We start from the raw sequence: 22,798 nt of genomic DNA, 5'->3' as shown, positions 1-22,798 counted from the left end.
ACTGACCATAATACAGTACTCAAAAGTTTTTTTTTGTTTATATGTAAACACACACACACCTTTGACTTTGTCTCCCTTGTTGAGGCTGATCTCACGCTCGCCCTGTGCTGTGTGTGAGCGCGTAGCCACAAACACTCGCCCCGGCACGGCACTGTACAGACGCCTTCGCTGAGCCGGAGCCGCACCCTGTGAACCGATGGAACCCGGCCTGCACACACACACACACACACATTTATACACAAGCATACACACTCACACACATGTACATTACACATACACATATACAGTGTGATTTAGTGTGACTGATTCAGTACGTCATTTGGTGTGATTTAGTATTACTGATTCAGTGTCATTTAATCTAATGAATCAGTGTGATTTATGTGATTTAGTATTACTGATTCAGTGTCATTTAATCTAATGAATCAGTGTGATTTATGTGATTTAGTGTTACTGATTCAGTGTCATTTAATCTAATGAATCAGTGTGATTTATGTGATTTAGTGTTACTGATTCAGTGTCATTTAATCTAATGAATCAGTGTGATTTATGTGATTTAGTGTTACTGATTCAGTGTAGTTCAATATACTAATTCAGTTTGATTGAGTGTGACTGATTCAGTGTCATTCCATCTAATGATTCACTAGTTCAGTGTGATTTAATGTAAATAGTTCAGTGTAATTGAATGTAATGATTCAGTCTGGTTTATTCTGATTGATTCAGTTTTGTTCAGTCTATTATTTCAGTGTGATTCAGTATTATTTAGTGTGACTGATTCAGTGTTGTCTAGTTTAATGATTCAGTGTGATTCAGTATTAATTATTGTGACTGATTCAGTGTAGTTCAAACTATTGATTCAGTGTGATTTAGTGTGTAAGATTCAGTGTTGTCCAATCTAATGATTCAGTGTGATTTAGTCTAAATGATTCAGTGTTTTTTAATCTAATGATTCAGTATGATTCAGTATTAATTAGTGTGACTGATTCAGTGGAGTTCAATCAACTGATTCAGTGTGATTTTGTGTGCGTGATTTAGTGTCATTCAATCTAATTCATTGTGTTTCATTGGGATTCAGTGTGAATCCATTTGGTAGGATTAAATGGGATTCAGTGTGGTTCAGTGTAACTGATTTTGTATGATTTAGTTTGATTCAGTGTTATTTATTTAGTGTGTTTTAATGTGATTCCTGTGATTGATTCAGAAATATATATAGAATGATTATACACTTATTTGATTTGTATAACTCAGGTTCATTCTATGTGATTCAGTATGATTTCTTAATTCAGCACAAATAAATTGGTATAATTAGGTTTAATTGAATACAGTTCAGTGTAATTTAATGTGATTCTGTGAGACTGATTCAGTGTGATTTATTTAGAGTGTGTACATGTTTGATTCGGTGTGATTTATTTTGATTCACTGTGACTGATTCAGTTCGACTGCATGTGATTCAATGTGATTCAGTGTGACTTATTATGATTTGATGTGATTCAGAGTAAATGATTTGATATGATCCATTTTTATTCAGTGTGATTTATTTAGTACTGTTAAAGGCGAATGATTCAGTGTGATTGTGTATAATTTATTGACAGTGATTATGTGTGTGCTGTATGATTATGTGTGTGTGTGTGTATAATTTAGTGTGATTATTCAGTATTTGTTTATTCAGTAACATTAATTTGGAATCATTTGGTTTAACTGAATATGATTCAGTGTGATTGAATGTGATGAAAGCGAGACTGATTCAGTGTGATTCAGATATGCACGTCCAGGTGTGATTCTGTATAATGTATTGTGATTCGATGTGATTCGTTCATTTCAAATTCAGTTTGATTCACTAGATTTGATTTGTGATTCAGTGCATTTGGTACAAAGTGATTCGCTGTGATTCAGTGCATTTGGTACAAAGTGATTCGCTGTGATTCAGTGCATTTGACTCTCACCCCTGTCTACGGCTCTGTCTGCTGCGGTCGTCTCTGTCTCCTGTTCGGCCTCGGGACGGTGAACGCGTTCGGGCTCCCCGGGGACTGCTGGAGCTGCGCAGGGTACCGCCATGTTTCAGACCCTAACACACACACACACACGCGCACACACACACACACACACACACACACACACACACACACACACACACACACACACACACACATATGGACAAACAATGCATCCCATTATGAGTTCAATTATAATTAAAGGACAATTTCACTTCCACCTGAAGTATTGACCTACACACACACACACACACACACTCAAAGTTGTGTACCTGCACAGAGACGATGTTGGGTGTGACCGCGTTGGGGAATGCCAGCCACTCGGGAATGTTCATGCTGTTGTCGCTGTTGGCACGGAGGAACGGGTGTGGATGAGGCAGAGCCAGTGTGCGCCCGCTCTCCCGTCTCTGGGGCGCAAATTTCGGCGACTCCAAAAACGGCACTGCAGCATACACAAGTTGGAAAACACACACACACACACACACACACACAAAATGAGGAACACAAACCCATCCAGCGTGATTTTACCGTGCTATGCTGCTATGCTGCTGCAGATAGTTACATACTACTCTCTGAAATAATAATAACAAATATTAGTTAAATCTTATTGAAAAGAAAAAAATACTGAACTTTTAGAAAAATGTCAATCAAAATGAACAAACCAACATTTGACAATGAATAAGCTGAATTTTGTGCTCTTAGTCCGAGAACATGGTGTATTTTACATGTCCATGAAGTCCGGCTAGTGGTTTGTTTGTTTGTTTGTTTGATAGATCATTATTATTTAGTTATTATAATCACAACCCTAAACATAACTGTGTTTAATTGAAAGCTCAAAATCTTTAAAACTAGTAAAAATATTTACTTTTATTAAATGCTATCATTTTAATAGACACGGTACTTTTTAAATAATTTAATAAAAGCTATAAATTTTTTAAAAATGAGGAAAAGAGTTGTTAATATGGTATCAAATGTTCCAAATGTACAGTTCAACTTATTATTATATAATAATTATATATTATTTATAATTATTATAATTAGAATATAATAAATGCATATAATATTACATGTTTGTTTAATGTGCTTAATAATTTAATAGTTAAATTATATTTTATAAAATACATTTTTGCTGCAGTCAGAATTTCTTTTAGCCAGGAAGAAGGGAAATAAAGGGAAGATGACTTGTGAAATATTAGTAACAATAATTACAAATAATGGCAAAAATTATGGCTTAGTGTTTTAACATAGCGATTAAACTGTAATTAAACTGATAATTAAATTTAATTAAATTCTCAAAATTTTTGTGGTCAAGGTTATTATGATTCTTATAAAGGTTTGAAAGGTGTGACTCACCCACGTCTGAATCCCGATGATTTTTAATGATCTCTCCCAGCTCAAAATGTCCTGACATCACAGCTACCTGGAAACACACACACACACACACACACACACACGTGTGTCAAAATAGGCCAAAACAAGCAACAGTCGAAAACATTATTAGTCATTATGTTGCTTTCCCAATGAGAGAGGAGCTCAAACCCTGGCAAAACATGCACTTCTAGAAAATCTAGAACTTTTACGGGTTCTTCAGTTGTCCGTCTGAGGAATGATTCTATGTAGAACCCTACAACTGTTTCCCTCTCAGAAAAAATTCCTCTTTTTGGAGGCTTTAAGAGAACTCTTAAAGAACCCCTGAAGAACCCTTTTTGTTAAGAGTGTTCTCTCAATAAAAACGTAAAAAGCTTGTAGATGTCTTTCTGGGGGAACCTTTTAAGGTACTATGTAGAACCCTACAAAAAAGTGTTTCCCTAACAGAAAACCATTTTAGGAGACTTAAATATCCAATGAACCCTTAAAGAACCCATGAAGAACTTTTTTTTCCAAGAACGAACCCTTTATTTAGAACCCTTCTTTGGTTGTTCCTTTAAGGAAAGATTCTATGTAAAACTCTAGAACCGAGTGTTTTCCCTATCAGAAAAGAGAGAACCCATAAACACTTTAAGTAGAGTTCGTGAACCCTTTTATGAGATTGTTCACTTAAGGGTTCTATAATATGGTTCCCAGTAAAACCATTTTAAGAACCCATAATTATCCAATGAACCTTCAGAGAAATCTTGAAGAACCCTTTTTAAGGGTGTACTCTAATAGAAACTTGAGAACCCTTAAGGTTGTCACTTTGAGGGAAGGTTCTATGTAGAACTTTCTTAGAGCAGAGTGTTTATTAATCAGAAAGTAGAACCTTTTAGAAGGCTTAATCATCTAATGAACCCTTAAAGAACCTAAGAATGTTCTAGACATCAAGAAGAAAATAATGAGCAACAATTTGGAGTTTGTACCACACACCTATGCACATACTGTATACTCTTGTACTGTATACAGGGTTCTCCAAGGGTTCTTTAAGGGTTCACTGGATAATTAAGAGTTCTTAGCTTCCCTGTAGAACCATTTGTGACGCAAAAACACTTTGTTGTAGGGTTCAATGTAGAATCTTTTAGAGATTCCTCTAGAGAGGAACTGAAGAAGCCTTAAAGAAACACATGTGCAGTGTCTTAGGATTTATTTTAGATGTTCTTCACTGGTTCCTGGTTCTCCACAGTTGCTCTCTCACCTGGAACGGCGTCTGTCCGCTGTGGTTCTTTATGTCCTTGTTTGCTCCGCGGTACAGCAGGATTCGTGCGCAGCTCTCCTGTACGACAAACATTAAAACACACTGCGATTGTGATGAAGGAAAATTTCGCTTACGTCGCTTGTAATTTGTCACTTGTGGGTGTGGCCTATGCAGAGTTTTTATTTTTTTTAAAGTTCCAATGAGAAACGTTGAGAATCTTCTAAAGCTAACTATTTAAACACAAATTAAATAACGCACGAATCAAATCAGAAAAAAAATCAGATTAGATCTAAACTTAGTTTAGCAAAGCTAGCTAATTGTGTTAGCTACATACACTCACCCCCTTCAAGTTTTATTTTGTTTCTTATTAACATTTCATGGGTCATCGTATATGACAGGATAAGACGAAACTATTGTTATAAGTTTTTCTTCCATTTTAATTTTAGATTAGCAGTCAAAGCTAAGTGCAATTTCAGTATAATTTCAGTTGTTCTGAATATTTTCTTAGCAATTTAACAGCATATCTGAGGTAAATGTTGATGTTCCTGATGTTTCTGTCTCGTTTTCAGTGTCTCTCTGTCTATATAAAGCTTCGCAACTATGTGCTAGCTTGCAAAATCATTAGCCTTACTCATTAGCAGCTAGCATATGGTGATGAAGATTCCTGGAAAATCAGAGTAACTGACTTATATCTACATTTTTCAGAAACTCATACAGAGGAATTAAATCCATGAGGTAAAATTGTTGCTTTGTCACTATCATTTATTTTTGTTTTTTAACTCTTTGCTACTAGTACAGCTTTTTTTTTTGTATGTTTAAGTAAGTTAAGTATGTTTTAAAGTATGTAAAGTCACACAGCCTATTAATATTTTGCTAACATTGTGTAGAATTACTGCATTTAAATTAAATCCAACGTGTTTACTAGAAGATACAACATGAACACTGTATATGAAGTCTAAATTTTGGGTTAGCAATTAATGCTAAGTGTGATTTCTGTGTAATTTTCATTGTTCAGAATTTTTTTTTTAGTAATTTATCAGCACATCTGAGGTAAATGTTGATGTTCATGATGTATGTGTCCAGTTTTCACTGTCACTGTGTCTTTATAAAGCTTAATAACGACATGTTAGCTTGCAAAATTGCTAGCCTCAGTCATTAGCAGCTAGCTTATAATCATGAAGATTCCTGGAAAATTCAGAGGAACTGATTTATAGCTATATTTCTGAAACACATACAGAGAAATTAAGTCCATGAAGTAAAATTGTTGCTTTGTGGCTGTCTTTGTGAAGCATTTTCTTATTAATTTACCAGCAAATCTGAGGTAAATGTTGACATTCTGGATATTTTCATTTCATTGTCACTGTATAAAACACTTAACAGCTAAGTGCTAGCTATTTAGACCGTTCCAGTCGCTTGTTAGCTTAAGTACGGCATCTATATTTCTCAGTTGCCTAGCAACAAATTAACACAACTTTTCCTGCTTCAGATGCACAAATTCATACAACAGAAACATCTCAAACCTGCTCGAGATCCCGCTCGTGATCTCAGAGTAGATGGACGAGCAGACGAGACTTTACCTTGTTGTACAGAGCGCAGATGTGTAAGGCGGTGTTTCCTGAGGCGTTCTGGGATGAAGAGTCAGCGCCGTAAAACAGCAGATGCTCCAGATGCTGCGAGTTTCCATTCTGACAAGCCTGCAGAAGAAACGAGGAGGAAAAGGAGAAGAACGAAGGGAGAGAGCGGGACAGAGAGAGCATGGTGACGAGGAGAGGAGAGGAGAGGAGAGGAGGAGAAGAATCCAAAGCAGGAGATAGGAAAAAGAAGAAACGATTCCAGTCGGAAGGAGGGATTATCGAATAACGAGAGAGAGAGAAGAAAGAAGAAATGATTCCAGGCAGAGGAGGAGTTGTGGAATAAAGAACAAGGGAAACAGAGAAACAGAGAGACATACACAGAGAAAGAGAGAGAGAAAGAGCAAGAGAGAAGAAAAAAGAAGAAATGATTCCCAGCAGAGGAGGAGTTGTGGAATAATGAGAGAGAGAGAGAGAGAGAGAGAGAGAGAGAGAAAGAAAAGAACAAATGATTCCAGTCAGATAAGCGATTATGGAATAACAGAAAAAGAGAGAGAGAGAGAGAGAAGGAGAGAAGAAAAAAAATAAACGATTCCAGCCAGAGGAGGAGTTGGGAAATAAAGAAAAAGAAAATAGAGAGACAGAGAGAAAGGAAGAGAGAAGAAAAAAGAAGAGATGAGTCCAGCCAGAGAAGGAGTTGTGGAAGAAAGCGAGAGAGAGAGAGAGAGATAGAGAGAGAGAGAAGAGAGTGTGTGTGTGTGTGTGTGTGTGTGTGAAAGAGATACAGAAGGAGAGACAGAGATAGACGGAGAGAGAGACAGAGAAAAAAAAGACAGTTTTATTTTATACCTTGTCAGAACTTTGACACCTTTATTAATTAACGCTGCTCTGAATGTGAGAGACAGCGCGAACACAGCGCAGATTTGAAATAGAAATGAAAAGACACAGTCCCTTACAAACCACACACACACACACACACACACACCTTACACACACACACACACACACACACACACACACACACACACACCTTACACACACCTTGTTTTCTGATATCAGGACATTTTGGCAGCGTTATCTGACGTACACCTCAGCTACTTCCTAGCGCTTTAAAAAACAAGGCTTCAGATTGTGTTTTTAAAAAAAAAAATAGCAACATCACTGTTTTATATCACAGCGCTGCTGAGTTCTGCATTCTGATTGGTCAGGAGGTGTTGATTAATTCTCTAGAACAGCAGCTCTGACAGTAGTGCACGTTTATTTATAATTAATGCGCTCGTTCTAATACGTTATCGTTTCCATAGTAACAGCTCATTCACAGGGACACGTACAGCGGACGCACCGCGTAATCTAAAATATCAATAAACAGTTTTAAAAAATCATCGATATACTGAAATTTTCTGTAAGGAGAAATGTGTTTATGTAACATTTATGGAAGGAGTCTCCAGTGTCAGAGCTTTGTAACAGTCAGAGGTAAAGCTGTAACTTTTCAGGAAATACAGTATTATCACTCTGTTTCTTTTAACTTTGAGAGCTTATTCTCTAAATACTACTAAATATTAACTTTAATTATTAAAAAGAAAATAAAAAATAGAGTCAGTTCAGATCATTTAATAAGATTCGACTAACAAAATACTTTATTCTTTTAACATCATAACGTTTAACATATAATATAATATATCGATCAGCTTTATTTCTTGAATTTATTCATTTATTTTTCAAAGTTGTGTTTTAATTTTTTTTACATCGTTGTATGTAAACGTGTGACAGGAATACAGTCTGTAAATCTGAACTTTTTAACAGTGACACGAAAACTTCGTCGTACATAAATGTCTGATGGGAATTAATAAATTAATAATAAATTAATCATTAATCATTAATAAATAAATTCATTCATTAATTCATTTACACACAACAAAAATCCATGCAGTTGTTATTTCACTGATTGCTTTCCTCACGAGACTCTGCTGATAAAAAGAAATGATTTTGGTTACACGTTTGTTAATCATTGTTAGGATTTTTCATGTGATTGTAAAGTGGGCGGAGCTTAACATTCCAGTTTAAGTGGACAAAAACAAAATTAATGAATAACTTTTTTTTGTTTGTTTGTTGTCTCTCTTTAATTACATAAAGACTCATTTGCATAAAGAAATCAGTTTCAAATACAAAAAATAATCTTGCAAGAATATTAACAATAACCTGAAATTTCTCAGAACCATCAGATCAAAAACATTTATTTGTTTGTTTGTTTGTTTTAGTTACGATGTGCAGTGAAATGATTTTTATTTCTGTCTTTGACATAAAAATGGAATTTACATAAACAAGGATTTACTTTTATACAAGTAGAAAAAGGAAAAATATGAAAATATAATATAAAGGATATAGAAGATAGATGGCAGCCTATATTTGGAATAAACCTGAAATTTCTCAGGACCATCAGATCAAAAATATTTATTTGTTTGTTTGTTTGTTTGCTTGCTTTATTTTATCTACAAGTAATGTAGCATTTAAGCTTTTTTTTTCATTAGTTTCATTTTTTTCATTATTTCGTTAGAAGTTCGGAATTTTACAAATTGAAAAATGACATGTCAGAAATGTATTTATTTATATATTTATGATAGCAATTTCTGTTACAAATGATGTGACAGTTTTTCCACATTTAAGCATAAATTTTTTTTTTTTTAAAGAATTATTTAATTAATTTTTTGCAGTAGGAACCCATTTAGCTACAAATGACATACTACAGAAATGTATGTATGTAATTATTTATATGTGTGATTTTTATTTATAAACAGTTCTGTGCAAAAGTCTTAGGCACATGCAAAGAAATGCTGTAGAGCAAAGACGCCTTTAAAAATAATGAAATTAAATGTTTCTACATTAAAATAAATCCTATAAAGAGCAGTAAACAGTAACAAATGAAATAAAGTCAGTATTTAATGTGACGATCCTTCGCTTTAAATAAATAAAGCAGTATCTGAGGTGCAGTGTGTGCAGTTTTATAAGGAAATGAGCTGGAAGTGTTACTGAGCATCTTGCAGAAGCAGCCACAGTTCTTCTGGAGACTTTGACTGTCGACTCGCTTCTTATTTCTGCAGCGAAACCCAGCAGCCTTCATTATGTTTTTATCTGAAAAGTGTCTCTTATGGAATCTGCTGCTTTCTTTACTGACATACAAACATTTTTCTGTAACATTTCATTTTGTGCTGGAAAACTAATGTTTGGAATCTAAAATGTTTTTGTACTGAATCAATAATGTAGAAGTCAGAAAATAAACATCTATAACAAAGTTTGTACTGAAAGACTTTTGCACAGTACTGTATATGATGTTAGACAGGATGATGCTGTACCTTGTCCTCTTTCCTGTCGTTGTGTGACGATGGAGTGACTGATGGACTTGATGGATGGAGGGATGGAAAAAAGAAAGAGACAGAGACAGGTCCATGCATGCAAACACTCCATGACAGACATCATGTATAAATTGCACACACACACACACACGCTTTTTTTTTCATCAGGTACCTGGTGTGTCTCGTCCCAGCCGTTCTCGTCCCTCACTCCGATCTTGGCTCTGTGATAAAGCAGCGTCTCGCAGCAGGACGTGTCGCCCCCTATCAGCGCGGTGTGGTACAGCGGCGTCAGGCCTCGGCGGTCCTTATAGTCCAGAGACGATCCCATAGACAGCAGAGTCTAACACACACACAGTATGTGAGTGTGTGTGTGTGTGTGTGTGTGTGTGTGTGTGTGAAAACTAGAGATGGCACGATGCGACTTCTTCTGATACCGATACTGAAACCTTTTTTCTTTAGAAACCACTACACTTCAGAATGTTTTTTTTTTTAAACTGAAGCACTTCAAACTGAAGCACTTCACAGTAACACAAAAACCTCTTACACTGTAAATCTAATCAATATAATAAAGTATGAAGTATAAAGGTCATAAAATCGATCCTAATAAAAGAAAAGAAAAACAGTCAGGTCTCTTTTTCAGTCACATTTCAATTCTAAAACAAAATTTCTTTTCCAAATCCACTTTTAATCTTTGCTATTTATTAAAGGATCCGATATATCTGATATATTTTCTCCAATATCCGATCCACTTTTTTTTTTTTTACTTTTCCAGATCGGAGTTTTAGTGAAAATGTCAGAAAATGGCACCGTGTTCAGGCACACAGAGTGTGTGACCCATGACCTTTACGTCATTTCTGCAATTTTAGTTCATTTCAACTGCATGAACTTATAAAAACATAATTTCTTTGCACGTCATAGCGTAACACATGAAATTAAAACACGTAATACAGAAAAGGGAATTGCAGTAAGTTCGGCCATCTTGGAATCGTCAGAATCACGTGACACTTGTATGATTTCGACGTCGACATTTTCAGACTGAACCACTGATTCCAAAAGAAGCGTTTTCTCAGTCAACAATATTGTTTATTGTGAAAGGAAAGGCAAAAATTATTATTATTTTTTTAAATTTAAACTGTGTTAGTGTTAGACCTCTGAGTCAACAGATTGTGCAGGAATTTATTTTACGAATGGGACGAAAGTCTGATTTGAGTGAGACAGAGGAGCGGCACGATTCTATACTTGAACCTAAGCTCATATTTCTTGCGTGATGTTTCGATTTTCAAGCTCGGAGTACAATATGTCACGCTGAAATGTATGTTTTGGAAATAAATACTCTCAATAACATTACGGAGGACAATATTACACCCATAAATATCACACTACAGAGTGTCCCATAAGTCCAGCTTCATAAAACTGCGAAACGAAGGATTTTATTTACAGAAACTGATGACTATGTCCACAGATTCCTTTGAGTAGAATTATCTGGATTCCTTCTTCCGTGCTCAGATACATCGCGGTCTGTAGAAATATTAAAATATACAGTAACCTTGTGATGCTGGACTTATGGGACACCTTGTATTATATAATTAATAATATCATCCATGTAAAGGCCACAGAAGAAGCCTGCATCATGAGCACATTTTACACTTTCATATCCTTGATTTAATATCTATAGCGAGATATAAATAGAAATAAATAAATATATTTGTGTCCTGTTCAGTCACTTGTTACAGGTATCAAAAGTAGACATGGTTATTTGTACGTCAGTGTTCAGATGCGCTGTGTTTAGTGTGTGTGTGTGTGTGTGTGTGTGTGTGTGTGTGTGTGTGTGTGTGTGGTTACCAGCAGGGCGGTGTGTGCGTGAGCTCGGACGGCTTTGTGCAGAGGTGTGAGTCCGTCTTTGGCCCTGAAGTCGATGTGAGCTCCGCCCATCACCAAAACCCTGATGACCTCACCGGCTCCCGGCTCACACTGTACAGCCAGCGTCAGGGGCGTCTCTGTATAACACACACACACACACACACACTTACTTTTAGGATGGGTATAAGTGATAGCAATTCTGGCTCTTCTTGCGAATCAGTTCATTTGACTCACCAATAAGAGTCGACTCTTTTTTTTAATAAAATCTTTCGGTACCTTCTAATGACAAACCAGCGTTACACTGTGCTGCATTTTATAACATCTGTTTAAATCAGTAAAGCAGGAAGAAGGTCATGGACAAACACTTCATTATATAATAACTAACTGTATTATAATAATAACTTATATTATACTGTTATACTTATACTATTACTAATAATATATAATAAGTAAGAATTAAAATAACTCAGTGTTTCTGAGTGTCTCGTGTTTCATTCAGAAGATTCATTCATAATTTCCTACATCTATTTAAAAAAAGGTTCATATATGAGAGTCGGCTCTCAAGATTCAGCAAAGAGTCGACTCGTTTGCAAAACGGCACATCGCTGCACTCGCAATAATAATAATAATAATAATAATAATAACAATAATAATAATAATAATAATAATAATAATAATAATAACAATAATAATAATAATAATAATAATAATAATAATAATAACAATAATAATAATAATAATAATAATAATAATAATAATAATAATAATAATATTCAATCAGCAGATTGGAGCATTTGTCGGCTCTCTGCTGCCACGTTGTGGTTATACCTGGAACTGCAGTTCCATCTCTATGTGTCCGTCCGTCTCTCTCTCTCTCTCTCTCTCTCTCTCTTTCTCTTGCATACAATATTGCCAAAGCATCAATGTACATTGTAGGACAAAAGTATAAGGGTTACAATAATTCTGTACATATACACCATAAAATAAAATAAATAAATAAAATAAATACAGTAAATACATTAGAAATAGAGTAAATAAATAGTAAATAGCAAATCTCTCTCTGTCTCTTTCTGTCTCTCTCTCTCTTCATCTTTCTCTCTCTCTCTCACTCTCTCTGTCTTGCTTTCTCTCTTTCTCTCTCTCTGTCTGTCTCTCTCTCTCTCTCTCTCTCTCTCAATCTTACGCTCTTTCTCTCTCTCTCTCTCTCTCTCTCTTAATCTTACTTTTTCTGTCTCTCTCTCTCTGTCTCTCTCTCAATCTTATGCTCTCTTTCTCTCTCTCTCTCTCTCTCTCTCTCTCTCTCTCTCTTCATCTTTCTCTCTCTCTCACTCTCTCTGTCTTGCTTTCTCTCTCTCTCTCTCTCTCTCTCTCAATCTTACGCTCTCTCTCTCTCTCTCTCTCTTAATCTTACTTTTTCTGTCTCTCTCTCTCTCTGTCTCTCTCTCTCAATCTTATGCTCTCTTTCTCTCTCTCTCTCTCTCTCTCTCTTAATCTTACTTTTTCTGTCTCCCTCTCTCTGTCTCTCTGTCTCTCAATGTTACACTCTCTTTCTGTCTCTCTCTCTTAATCTTACTTTCTCTTTTTCTGTCTCTCTTTCTCTCTCTCTCTCTCACTCTCTCTGTCTCTCTCTCTCTCAACCTTTCTCTCTTTCTCTCTCTCTCGCTGTCTGTCTGTCTCTCTCTCTCAATCTTACGCTCTCTCTGTCTCTCTGTCTTAATCTTACTTTCTCTTTTTCTGTCTCTCTCTCTTTGTCTGTCTCCTTCTCTCTCTCTCACTCTCTCTGTCTCTCTCTCTCTCAACCTTTCTCTCTTTCTCTCTCTCTCGCTGTCTGTCTGTCTCTCTCTCTCAATCTTACGCTCTCTCTCTGTCTCTCTGTCTTAATCTTACTTTCTCTTTTTCTGTCTCTCTCTCTTTGTCTGTCTCCTTCTCTCTCTCTCTCTCTCTCTCTCTCTCTCTCTCTCTCTCTCTCTCTCTCTCTCTCTCTCTCTCATTGGCAGGCTTTGGTCTGATGTGAAACATGTCTGACAGGCTGGTGTCTAAAACAGCAGGACTGTGACAGCACCGAGAAGCAAAACCGTGAAAACAAAACCATTCGTCTCTCACTTCTCACACACACATACACACACACACACACACACACACACGCACACACACACACACACTCTGCCATGTGAGGCGTCAAACACCCCTAATAATATTCCCTTCAGGCCTGTAACAGGTGTTAATCTCTGAATCTGTCCTGTCAGCCTGCTTTCATGCTCACGCTTGGCATTTTGCAAGTCCAACAAGTTATCACGTTAAACACGAGACTTACGATATTTTGTTTTGTTTTGTTTTTTTTAAATGTAGTCGATTCCTGGATTTGATTCGTCTGACAGAAACTATGAGGCTAATGTAGATCACGAGTAACAGAAATCTATCTTCAGGATTCTGAAAGTGGGTTCTGAGTTTATTTTTAATGATGTTACAGGGCTGGAGATAACAATTAGCCACTACGCTAATTATTTCATTTATTACTCATTTTATAACTCAGTTATAACTCATTGAATTTAACGTGTTTGATTCAAATCCCAATAATGTAAAAAAAAAAAACATTAAATAAACGTCACATTGAATTTCAGTGCAATTTTATTAAAATCTACAGTTTAACGGTGAAGGTTTGGGGTTCTGTCAGTGGAACGTTCCACAAAATATCTCTAATGACTCGAATAAATAAATAAATAAATAAACAAACAAATAAATAAATAAATGCATCCATATGTATGTGCTTTACGTTCTAAATATTTAAACACCTTTAAATAGCTAATTATTTGCATGAGCAAATCTATGCTGTGATCAGAATGTAGTTCATGATTTTATTTATTTACTTATTTGTTTGTTTGTTTGTTTGTTTATTATTTTCCTCAAATACAGACCAAAATGCTCATGCACTCATTTCATGATATCATGAAGCCCAAAATATTTTATATTATTTATCAAGTTTAATATAAAATAGCGTATTTAAGCTCAAAGTGAAATCTTATTACCAATCACATCATTATAGCTTACGTCTCTCTAATACAATACCAGTGGGCGGGGCCTAAAGGGGGCGGAGTCATACCAACAGTGTTAAACATGCTTTGACTGATTTGGGGTGAAAAAGGATTTTTTTTTTTTTTTTTTTTTTTTTTAATGAAATGGGAATTACGGAGCCTTCATAATGACCAAACTGCTCCAACGTCACAGAGTTCAGCGTTTCTAACCAGATAAACACCAAAAAGCTGTAAGTCGTAATGAGGCGAATATCTGTGACACATATACACTAAACCTCTGTTAGTGTTCAACACATAAGATATTATATATAAACTACACTGATGGACGTCCACTAGACGGAGCCAAACAAGCAAACCTCGTAAAGACGCGGCCATAAAAACGCCAAAAATCCCAACAATCATCAGAACTTACAGCTTTCTGGACACTATTTCCATTAAAATTATTAATAAATCATTTGAGAAATAGGAGGAAACGCATAATAATAATCTGTGCAAAAGCTATAAAGCACCCTAAATATTTTATAAATGTTTCTAAAATATTTCAAATGTGTTTTTAATTTTTCGCAGTAGCGTGTCAAGCCAAAGAGTAAAATTTCTCATTTCTAAATGCTCATCTTTTTATTTTTTAGGTTTATTTTTAATGTTCTTAAACCAAATACCATAAAATGTTTAAACTGCAAATTTGAGGATTTTAAAACCATATCACAGTGAACCTGAAAGCTAAATAATATAAAATATTTATTTATTAATTATATTTCATTCGGCTTTTTGCTCTTTGTTATAGTGCTTTTTTTTTTTTTTAGAAAATTTTATATTTTTTTTGTAAAAGCATCTACACATGTATCATGTTTTTGCACAATTTTGTTTTATCATTTGTCAAATATTAAGTATTACATAAAATTATACATTATATAAAATATTAAATGTGAATGAAGTGACTCAGGCTGTAATAATAATAATAATTATTAGTAGTAGTATTAGTATTATTATTATTATTATTAAAGTGTGGAGAAACTGAATCGTATCAGTTTTCTAGAATTACAAATCTAAACCTTTATACTTGATTTCGAACTAATGTGCAGCGATCAACAGTTTCGTGTCACAGACTTCCCAAACAAATGTATTTTTTCCAAGCAAAACTTTGCATAAAAGTTTGAAAGTGTTTTTATAAAATAACTCTTGATTAGCAAGCAACAAATTTTCAAAGAACAAAACTGTTCTTTTCATTTTAATCAAACCCGACTATACACCTGGGTTATAACTATGTTGTCTTTGTTTATCTTCACGCCCATTTCTCAAAGTAACAAGAACAGCAAATTTCTAGTGTATGGTTTATTTACTGGATTGTAGATTACTATGCTTTTGTATAAGAAGGTGACCTCTGACCTCCTGTATCGGGGTCATGATAGTTGGGGTCGACCCCCTTGTCCAGGAGCTTAGCCACCTTCTCCACGCTGCCGGACTGGACGTACTCCATGAACTTCTTCAGACTGGCCTGTAGGGGGAGACAGAGACGACACGGCAGCGCTGAAGAACACACAACTCGGCTCATTGAAGCAACACAAGCACACACACACACACACACTCGAACACATAGACTGTAAAACTACCTAATGAGGCAATGGAGGAATTCACATATTCCATATGGGATACAAACTCAAACACACACACACACACATACACACACACTATTCGCTCCAATTAAAGCAGAACAGCTCTCGGTGGAGTACCTTCGTGTGCAGCTTGGCGAGTTGCTTCTCATCGAGGTTGGTCTGCTTATACACTCGGGTTTTGTAGCGAAACTGAAGGAAACACAAAGAAACACAATTAGCATAAAAAGACACGGAACACTACACACACTACGACAACATGTTTGTATTACATCGTCTACGGGAGTGAACAGGAAATTGATTATATTTTGTCACAGGAAGTGGTAAAAAAAAGAAAAAAGCTATGGCTGGCAGAATCTGAATTATGCATCTGAATCACATAACTCAGGCAGAATCCCAATCTTTCAGCTCACATGAATCTTGTGAAAATTATGTGACTCAGGCGGAATCTGAATCACCTGATTTAAGCAGAATCTGAATCATGTGACTCAGGCAGAAGAATCTGAATTATTTGACTCAGTCAAAATCTCACTTGCGTGATCCGGACAGAACTTTAATCATGTGATTCAGCAAAGAATCTGAATCACTCAACTCAGAATCTGAATTATAAGACTCAGGATGAATCTGAGTCAAGTGATTCAAGCAGAATCTGAATCATGTGATTCAACCTGAATCCGAACCATGCGACTCGGGCTGAATCTGAATCATGTGACTCAGGATGAATCTGAGTCAAGAGATTCAAGCAGAGTCTGAATCATGTGATTCAAGCTGAATCTGAATCTTGCGACTCAGGCTGAATCTGAATCATGTGACTCAGGCTGAATCGGAGTCATGTGATTCAAGCTGAATCTGAATCATGTGACTCAGGATGAATCTGAATCGTGATTCGGGCAGAATCAGAATTGTGTGACTTGGGCAGAAAGTGAATCATCTGACACATTACTGTTATTATTTTATGACTTTGTAAGCTCTTGCTTTTTATCTAAGTTTGCGAAACTCGTAACATACCAGTAAAGCCTTGTTTAACTGAAAGTATTGGCACCCATTTAATGTAATAGAATTACAAACATGTTCACTGCATCACAGAAAGTTGGTTAGAAACACTGGCACAGAAAAGAAAAAGCCACATCTGACATTCAGGCAGAAAGCAATAGTGTCATGCGTAAGAGTTACACAACACCAAACACTATACAATCACTCGATCCATCAGCAGTAACAGCAGCCGAAGGAAACGTCAATAACGTCGCTCACTGCCTCAGCTTGAACAGTCGGATGTGAAATTACTCGAACAAATCACTAAAAATGACAGCAAAGGATATGTCGCCTCTTGTTTTTGTCAGTTAGGTAAGTGATAAAATGATGGGTTTTTTTTTTTAACAATGATTTTTGTTCCATTACATAATAATAATAACCTGAAGGACATGACACACTAAGTCAGACCGGAGAAAAATGTTCACGATGGTGTGCACTTATATATATACATTTTTTAATTTTTGTAATGGTTCAAGTAAGGTTAATGACAACAATGAAAAAAAACTAGAACATCTTTCAACCAATCAGATTGCATGGTTGGAAACAACTTACAATAGTATAATAATTCATTAGTGAGTGGTTGTTGATAATGTCATGTCTAAACATTGATATTAGCATCAAATACTGTTGTGTTCCTAATGTAATACATTTTTACACTGGTAACTATTTACTTATAGAGTATATAGAAATTGCAAATTAAGTATTATTATTTTAATTAAGTATTATATTTTTGTTAAAAAAAACTACATATTTACCCTTTAAATTCTTTTTTTCTCACCTCTTTGGGGGACCATTAAGACTTTATTTATTTTACTTCATCCCTATTTGCAGATGTTTGTCCTTCGTATTTAAGGGTTAGTATTACATTAATACGTATAACACCACCTTTGGTTTCTGTGAATGTCGCGTGTATGTGTGTGTAATCTACTTGTGTGTGTGTTTGTGAGCATTATGTTTGAGTGTTTGATTACGTGGTTTGTCTGTAGGAACTGTATTGTTATGGTGGTGAAGTGATTCCCTGGTGTATGTAGGAGATCAGTGGTGTCCAATAGAGTTCAATTTAATAATTTCACTTTTGATTGAGGCAGAGAGTATTTCCATTGTTATGTAGCTGATTATTAGTTTTGTCCAGTGTGTGATATAAATGTTATTCTTTGACTGTTATTATAGTTTTCTTGGCGATGGTTAGAGCTATAAGAAGGACTATATTGCTTTAATTTGTGATATTGATCCCAGAATGAATGCAGAATGAAGGGGAAAGTGGGATGGTGTGATTTAGAGTACGAGATACTTCCTTAGTGATTTGTTTCCAGATGTGCTTAACAGGTGTGCAGTCCCATACGTTATGTATGCAATCGTCTGGTGTACTTCGCATGCACTGTGTGCAGATGTCAGATTCCCTGTAGCCCATTCTCTATCCCATGACCTGTGTAGTGAGTTCTGTGGATTATTTTGTATTGTATCAGGTGCAGACTCATGTTATTAGCTATGAAGGACATCTTCTGTAAGATTTATGGACAATAATCTTCTCTGGGTGTGAAGTCATCTTCCCATTTTTTACATGCTATGGTAACTGTAGAGTTGGATTTGGATATTATTTTATATATTTTGGATAGCACTTTAGTTGGTAGTGAGATATTCAGAAGTTCTGATACTAATGGGAGAGGTCAAACGTGCTGCCTTTTAGGTTGATTTTAGAGCATATAATGGATCTGATTTGTAGAAATTCAAAGAAATGTTTATTTTTCTAGTCCTTGCTTCTCAGCTAGATATGAAAATGATGTAAAGGTGTTGTTTTGACATATGTGTTTAAGGTGTGTAATGCTTTTTTCTACCCATGTGGAGATGTTTGTTATCTTCATGGTGTTTGCAAAGTCAAACTTTTAAATTCTGATTCACTTGAATTTCAAAAATGTGCTACTGTTATAAATATTATTTATAAACCACGGAATACATGTGAGACATGTTACAACAGTTATATTGTCAGAACCTTATAAATCCATGATCTCAACTTAACTTGTAGTTTTTGCCTAATTTATGATATATTCTTGAATACCTTTTAAACATTATGGAGTAGAATCCGAACTGTGTGAATCATGTGACTAAGGCTGAATCTGAATCATTTGACTGGGCCAGACACTAAATCATGTGATTTGGGCAGAATCTGAATCATTAGACTCAAGCAGAAACTGAATCATATAACTCAGTCAGAATCTGAATCATGTGACTAAGGCTGAATCTGAATCATGTGACTCAGGCTGAATCTGAATCATTTGACTGGGCCAGAATCTGAGTCATGAGATTTGGGCAGAATGTGAATCATTAGACTTCCAGCAGAATCTGAATCATGTGACTCATGATGAATATGAATCTTTTGACTCAGGCTGAATCTGAATCATTTGACTGGGCTAGAATCTGAATCATGTGATTTGGGCAGAATGTGAATCATTAGAATCAAGCAGAAACTGAATCATTTAACTCAGTCAGAATCTGAATCATGTGACTAAGGCTGAATCTGAATCATTTGACTGGGCCAGAATCTGAGTCATGAGATTTGGGCAGAATGTGAATCATTAGACTTCCAGCAGAATCTGGATCATGTGACTCGTGATGAATCTGAATCATGTGACTCAGGATGAATCTGAATCATCTGACTGGGCTAGAATCTGAATCATGTGATTTGGGCAGAATGTGAATCATGTGACTCAGGTAGAATCTGAATCATGTGATTTGGGCAGAATGTGTATCATTAGACTCAGGTAGAATCTGAATCATGTGACTCAGGCAGGATCTGAATCATGTGACTCAGGCAGAACTTATGATATCTTATTGAATACCTTTTACACAGTACAGAGTTACAATATCATAAAATAAAGTGGTAGGATTTTTATGATACTCATGGTACTACTTTTATACTTTTGTGAATTTCAGAATTCACATCCTTGCACTCGTCTGTCACAAACTCCCTCAGCATTGTGTTCCAGCACACACACACTGCGTCCATGAAGGATTTTCAGTATTCGCCAAGGACATCAGACAGATAACACGAGTAAAAGGAGAATTCAGTTCCCTCTGAGAGATAAAGTGAAATCAGCAGAGCGACGTCGCTTGGCTGAGGACTTTCATCTGACATCCGATTCATTATCTAATCAAATCTATTACAACCTCTAATTTAAATTTAATCAAATAATTTAATCTAATCTAATAACCTAATTTAATTCTGCACAAATTGGGATCTTAGAAACAAAACGCTGTGTTTTAAATCGAGCGTGGAGGCTTTATGAATTCGTCAATATCTGTTTATTTCCCAAAGTCATGACTCACCTTAATGCAGAACTGAGAAATCACCACGGCAACAAACGATCTGAGGAACCAGTGATAATAATAAACCACATACACATCATCTCAATCACACACACACCACACACTATCCCTACACACTACACACTACACACCACACACTACACACTATCCCTACACACTACACACTATACCATAAACCCCACAACTACACGCTATCCCTACACACTATACACTATCCCTACACACTACACGCTACACACTACACGCTACACGCTACACGCTATCCCTACACCATACACACTACACCCTACACACTATACCATAAACCCCACACACCACACACTACACACTATCCCTACACACTACACACCACACACTACACGCTATCCCTACACACTATACACTATCCCTACACACTATACACTATCCCTACACCATACACACTACACCCTACACACTATACCATACACCCTACGCATTATACCCTACATCCTACACACTATACCATATGTACTATACCATACACCCTACACCATACACCCTACACCATACACCCTACACACTATACCATACACCCTACACACTATACCATACACCCAGTTTTATCTACATTCCCCTGAATGCTACCTCCAGGTAAGGCACTCCTTTCTCAAAGGATTGTGGGTAATCTCGGAGTGGCCTCTCCTCCTCCAGGAACTTGGCGTCATGTCCATCTGTAGCTGGCTGGAAAAGGCCGTAGTTCAGGACGTCTCTCAGAGACTCGGTGAGACTACACAACACCTGCTGCTTCGCCTTCCACACCGTCGCCTCGGGGTTAAAACGCAAACACTTCTGCAGAGAGAGAGAGAGAGAGAGAGAGAGAGGGAGAGAGAGACGAGAGAGAGAGAGGAAGAGACGAGAGAGAGACAAAGAGAGAGACAGAGAGAGAGAGAGATTTGACTCTTTAAAAAAAAAAAAAAAAACACTGCAGTGACAATTTTAAAGACACATTCATACGTATCTTCTACCTACAGCAGTGCAAAAATTTGTATCCCCTTATTTCAAATTATAAAAACCAACAACATTTAATGAAAGTTTAGATTCACAGACTTTCATTATTATCATTATTATAACAAAACTTCTCAAATTTTTTAAAAAGTTTCAATAAGACTTTAAGGTGGAATATCCAAACTAATATTTGTGAATGCGTTTGTGAATCCAAACAAAACACATCTTTATGTTTTGGGCTCTTACTTTTGAATGTTTGTTTTATTGATTTGATTTTATTATTTTTACATTTTGAATATTTTTTATCTCACTCTTTTATCATATCGTTGGGTCTGTGTTTCTGGTTTTATTATTATTTTTATTTTGTTTTTATTTTTATCCCACTCTGTGCTCGTATCTTTTCCATTCCATATTTTTTCTCTGTTTTTAGAAGCTCTCCATAAACACTTTCATGTCTTGTTATCTGTGTATCTGACTCTGTGAAAGGTCAATATTTCCTTTTTTACAACATAAAACAGCTGTTTTCCAGATTTCCACTCATTTCTAACTCAACTCCCATACGCTGCAACACGGTTTTCATCAGAAAACACCAGGAAATGAACACTGAATTCTTTTTTAAATTTTCCTCAATGCAAACCTAAAGAAAGACGCATTGGACACCAAGTCGTTTAGCTCAAATATGATATAGTATATGAAATATTTATTATTTCTGTCAAACCCTAGCGTTAATGCAGCACACAGCGGCTCGGGATGGACGATGGGAACGAGGGAAACTCAGGCACTTCATGGACGACTGATTGTCAATCAGAGATTGTGCACAGAACCGGAGCTCTGCAGATCCACACGCAGCTGTGTGAGAATTACAGATGTGTGTGTGTGTGTGTGTGTGTGTGTGTGAGCCGTCCAGTGTGTGATGGTGGAGACATCCTTGAAAAATGTCTTTACAGTTTTGTGCAAGTTTCTTTCTTCGGTTCCAGCATGCGAGAACAGAGTGTTAGTGTTCAGGGAAACCTGTTTCTGAATGATTCAATTTCACTTTGAAATGAATCAAATTAATAAACTGTTTGAAAAAAAAAAATCATTAAATTAAAGAACTATATAGCGTACTCGTATGTGAAAGGTGCAAAATATACATTTTTCACGCTTTCATTAAGGGTGCCAATAATTATGTGTTTATGTTTGTGTGTCTGTTTGCAAGTGTATATCAGTATACTGAGTGTGTATCTGAATGTATGAGTGCACATATATATATATATATATATATATATATATATATATATATATATATAGTAACAAGTGTGTGTGTGTGTGTGTGTGCATCTTCAAGTGAATGTATGTATATATCATAAGTATACATGCAACATATATGCAAGTAAGTGTGTGTGTGTGTGTGTGTGTGTGTGTGTGTGTGTGTATGTTTGTGTGTGTGTGTGTGTGTGGGGCCTGCAGCCGTGCAT

General features: G+C 35.9%; 1 protein-coding gene across 1 annotated transcript in view; it reads right to left on the bottom strand.

Annotated features, from left to right (window-relative positions):
* shank1 (SH3 and multiple ankyrin repeat domains 1) overlaps positions 1-22,798 on the bottom strand; it is a 120,058-nt gene that overhangs the window by 39,700 nt on the left and 57,560 nt on the right. Inside the window, exons 3-13 of the mRNA XM_053239232.1 lie at positions 20,982-21,185; positions 16,140-16,211; positions 15,796-15,904; positions 11,360-11,514; positions 9,690-9,857; positions 6,174-6,290; positions 4,597-4,674; positions 3,342-3,408; positions 2,261-2,430; positions 1,941-2,062; positions 60-208 (exon numbers count right to left, since the gene is read on the bottom strand). Coding sequence (XP_053095207.1) covers positions 60-208; positions 1,941-2,062; positions 2,261-2,430; positions 3,342-3,408; positions 4,597-4,674; positions 6,174-6,290; positions 9,690-9,857; positions 11,360-11,514; positions 15,796-15,904; positions 16,140-16,211; positions 20,982-21,185 — 1,411 coding nt within the window. The remainder of the gene's footprint in view (positions 1-59; positions 209-1,940; positions 2,063-2,260; positions 2,431-3,341; positions 3,409-4,596; positions 4,675-6,173; positions 6,291-9,689; positions 9,858-11,359; positions 11,515-15,795; positions 15,905-16,139; positions 16,212-20,981; positions 21,186-22,798) is intronic.

The sequence above is a fragment of the Pangasianodon hypophthalmus genome, chromosome 13 (assembly GCF_027358585.1).
Source record: "Pangasianodon hypophthalmus isolate fPanHyp1 chromosome 13, fPanHyp1.pri, whole genome shotgun sequence".
In the NCBI taxonomy this organism is placed as follows: Eukaryota; Metazoa; Chordata; class Actinopteri; order Siluriformes; family Pangasiidae; genus Pangasianodon; species Pangasianodon hypophthalmus.
The sequence above is the reverse complement of the archived record's forward strand: the minus strand, read 5'-3'. Positions and strand labels throughout refer to the sequence as shown.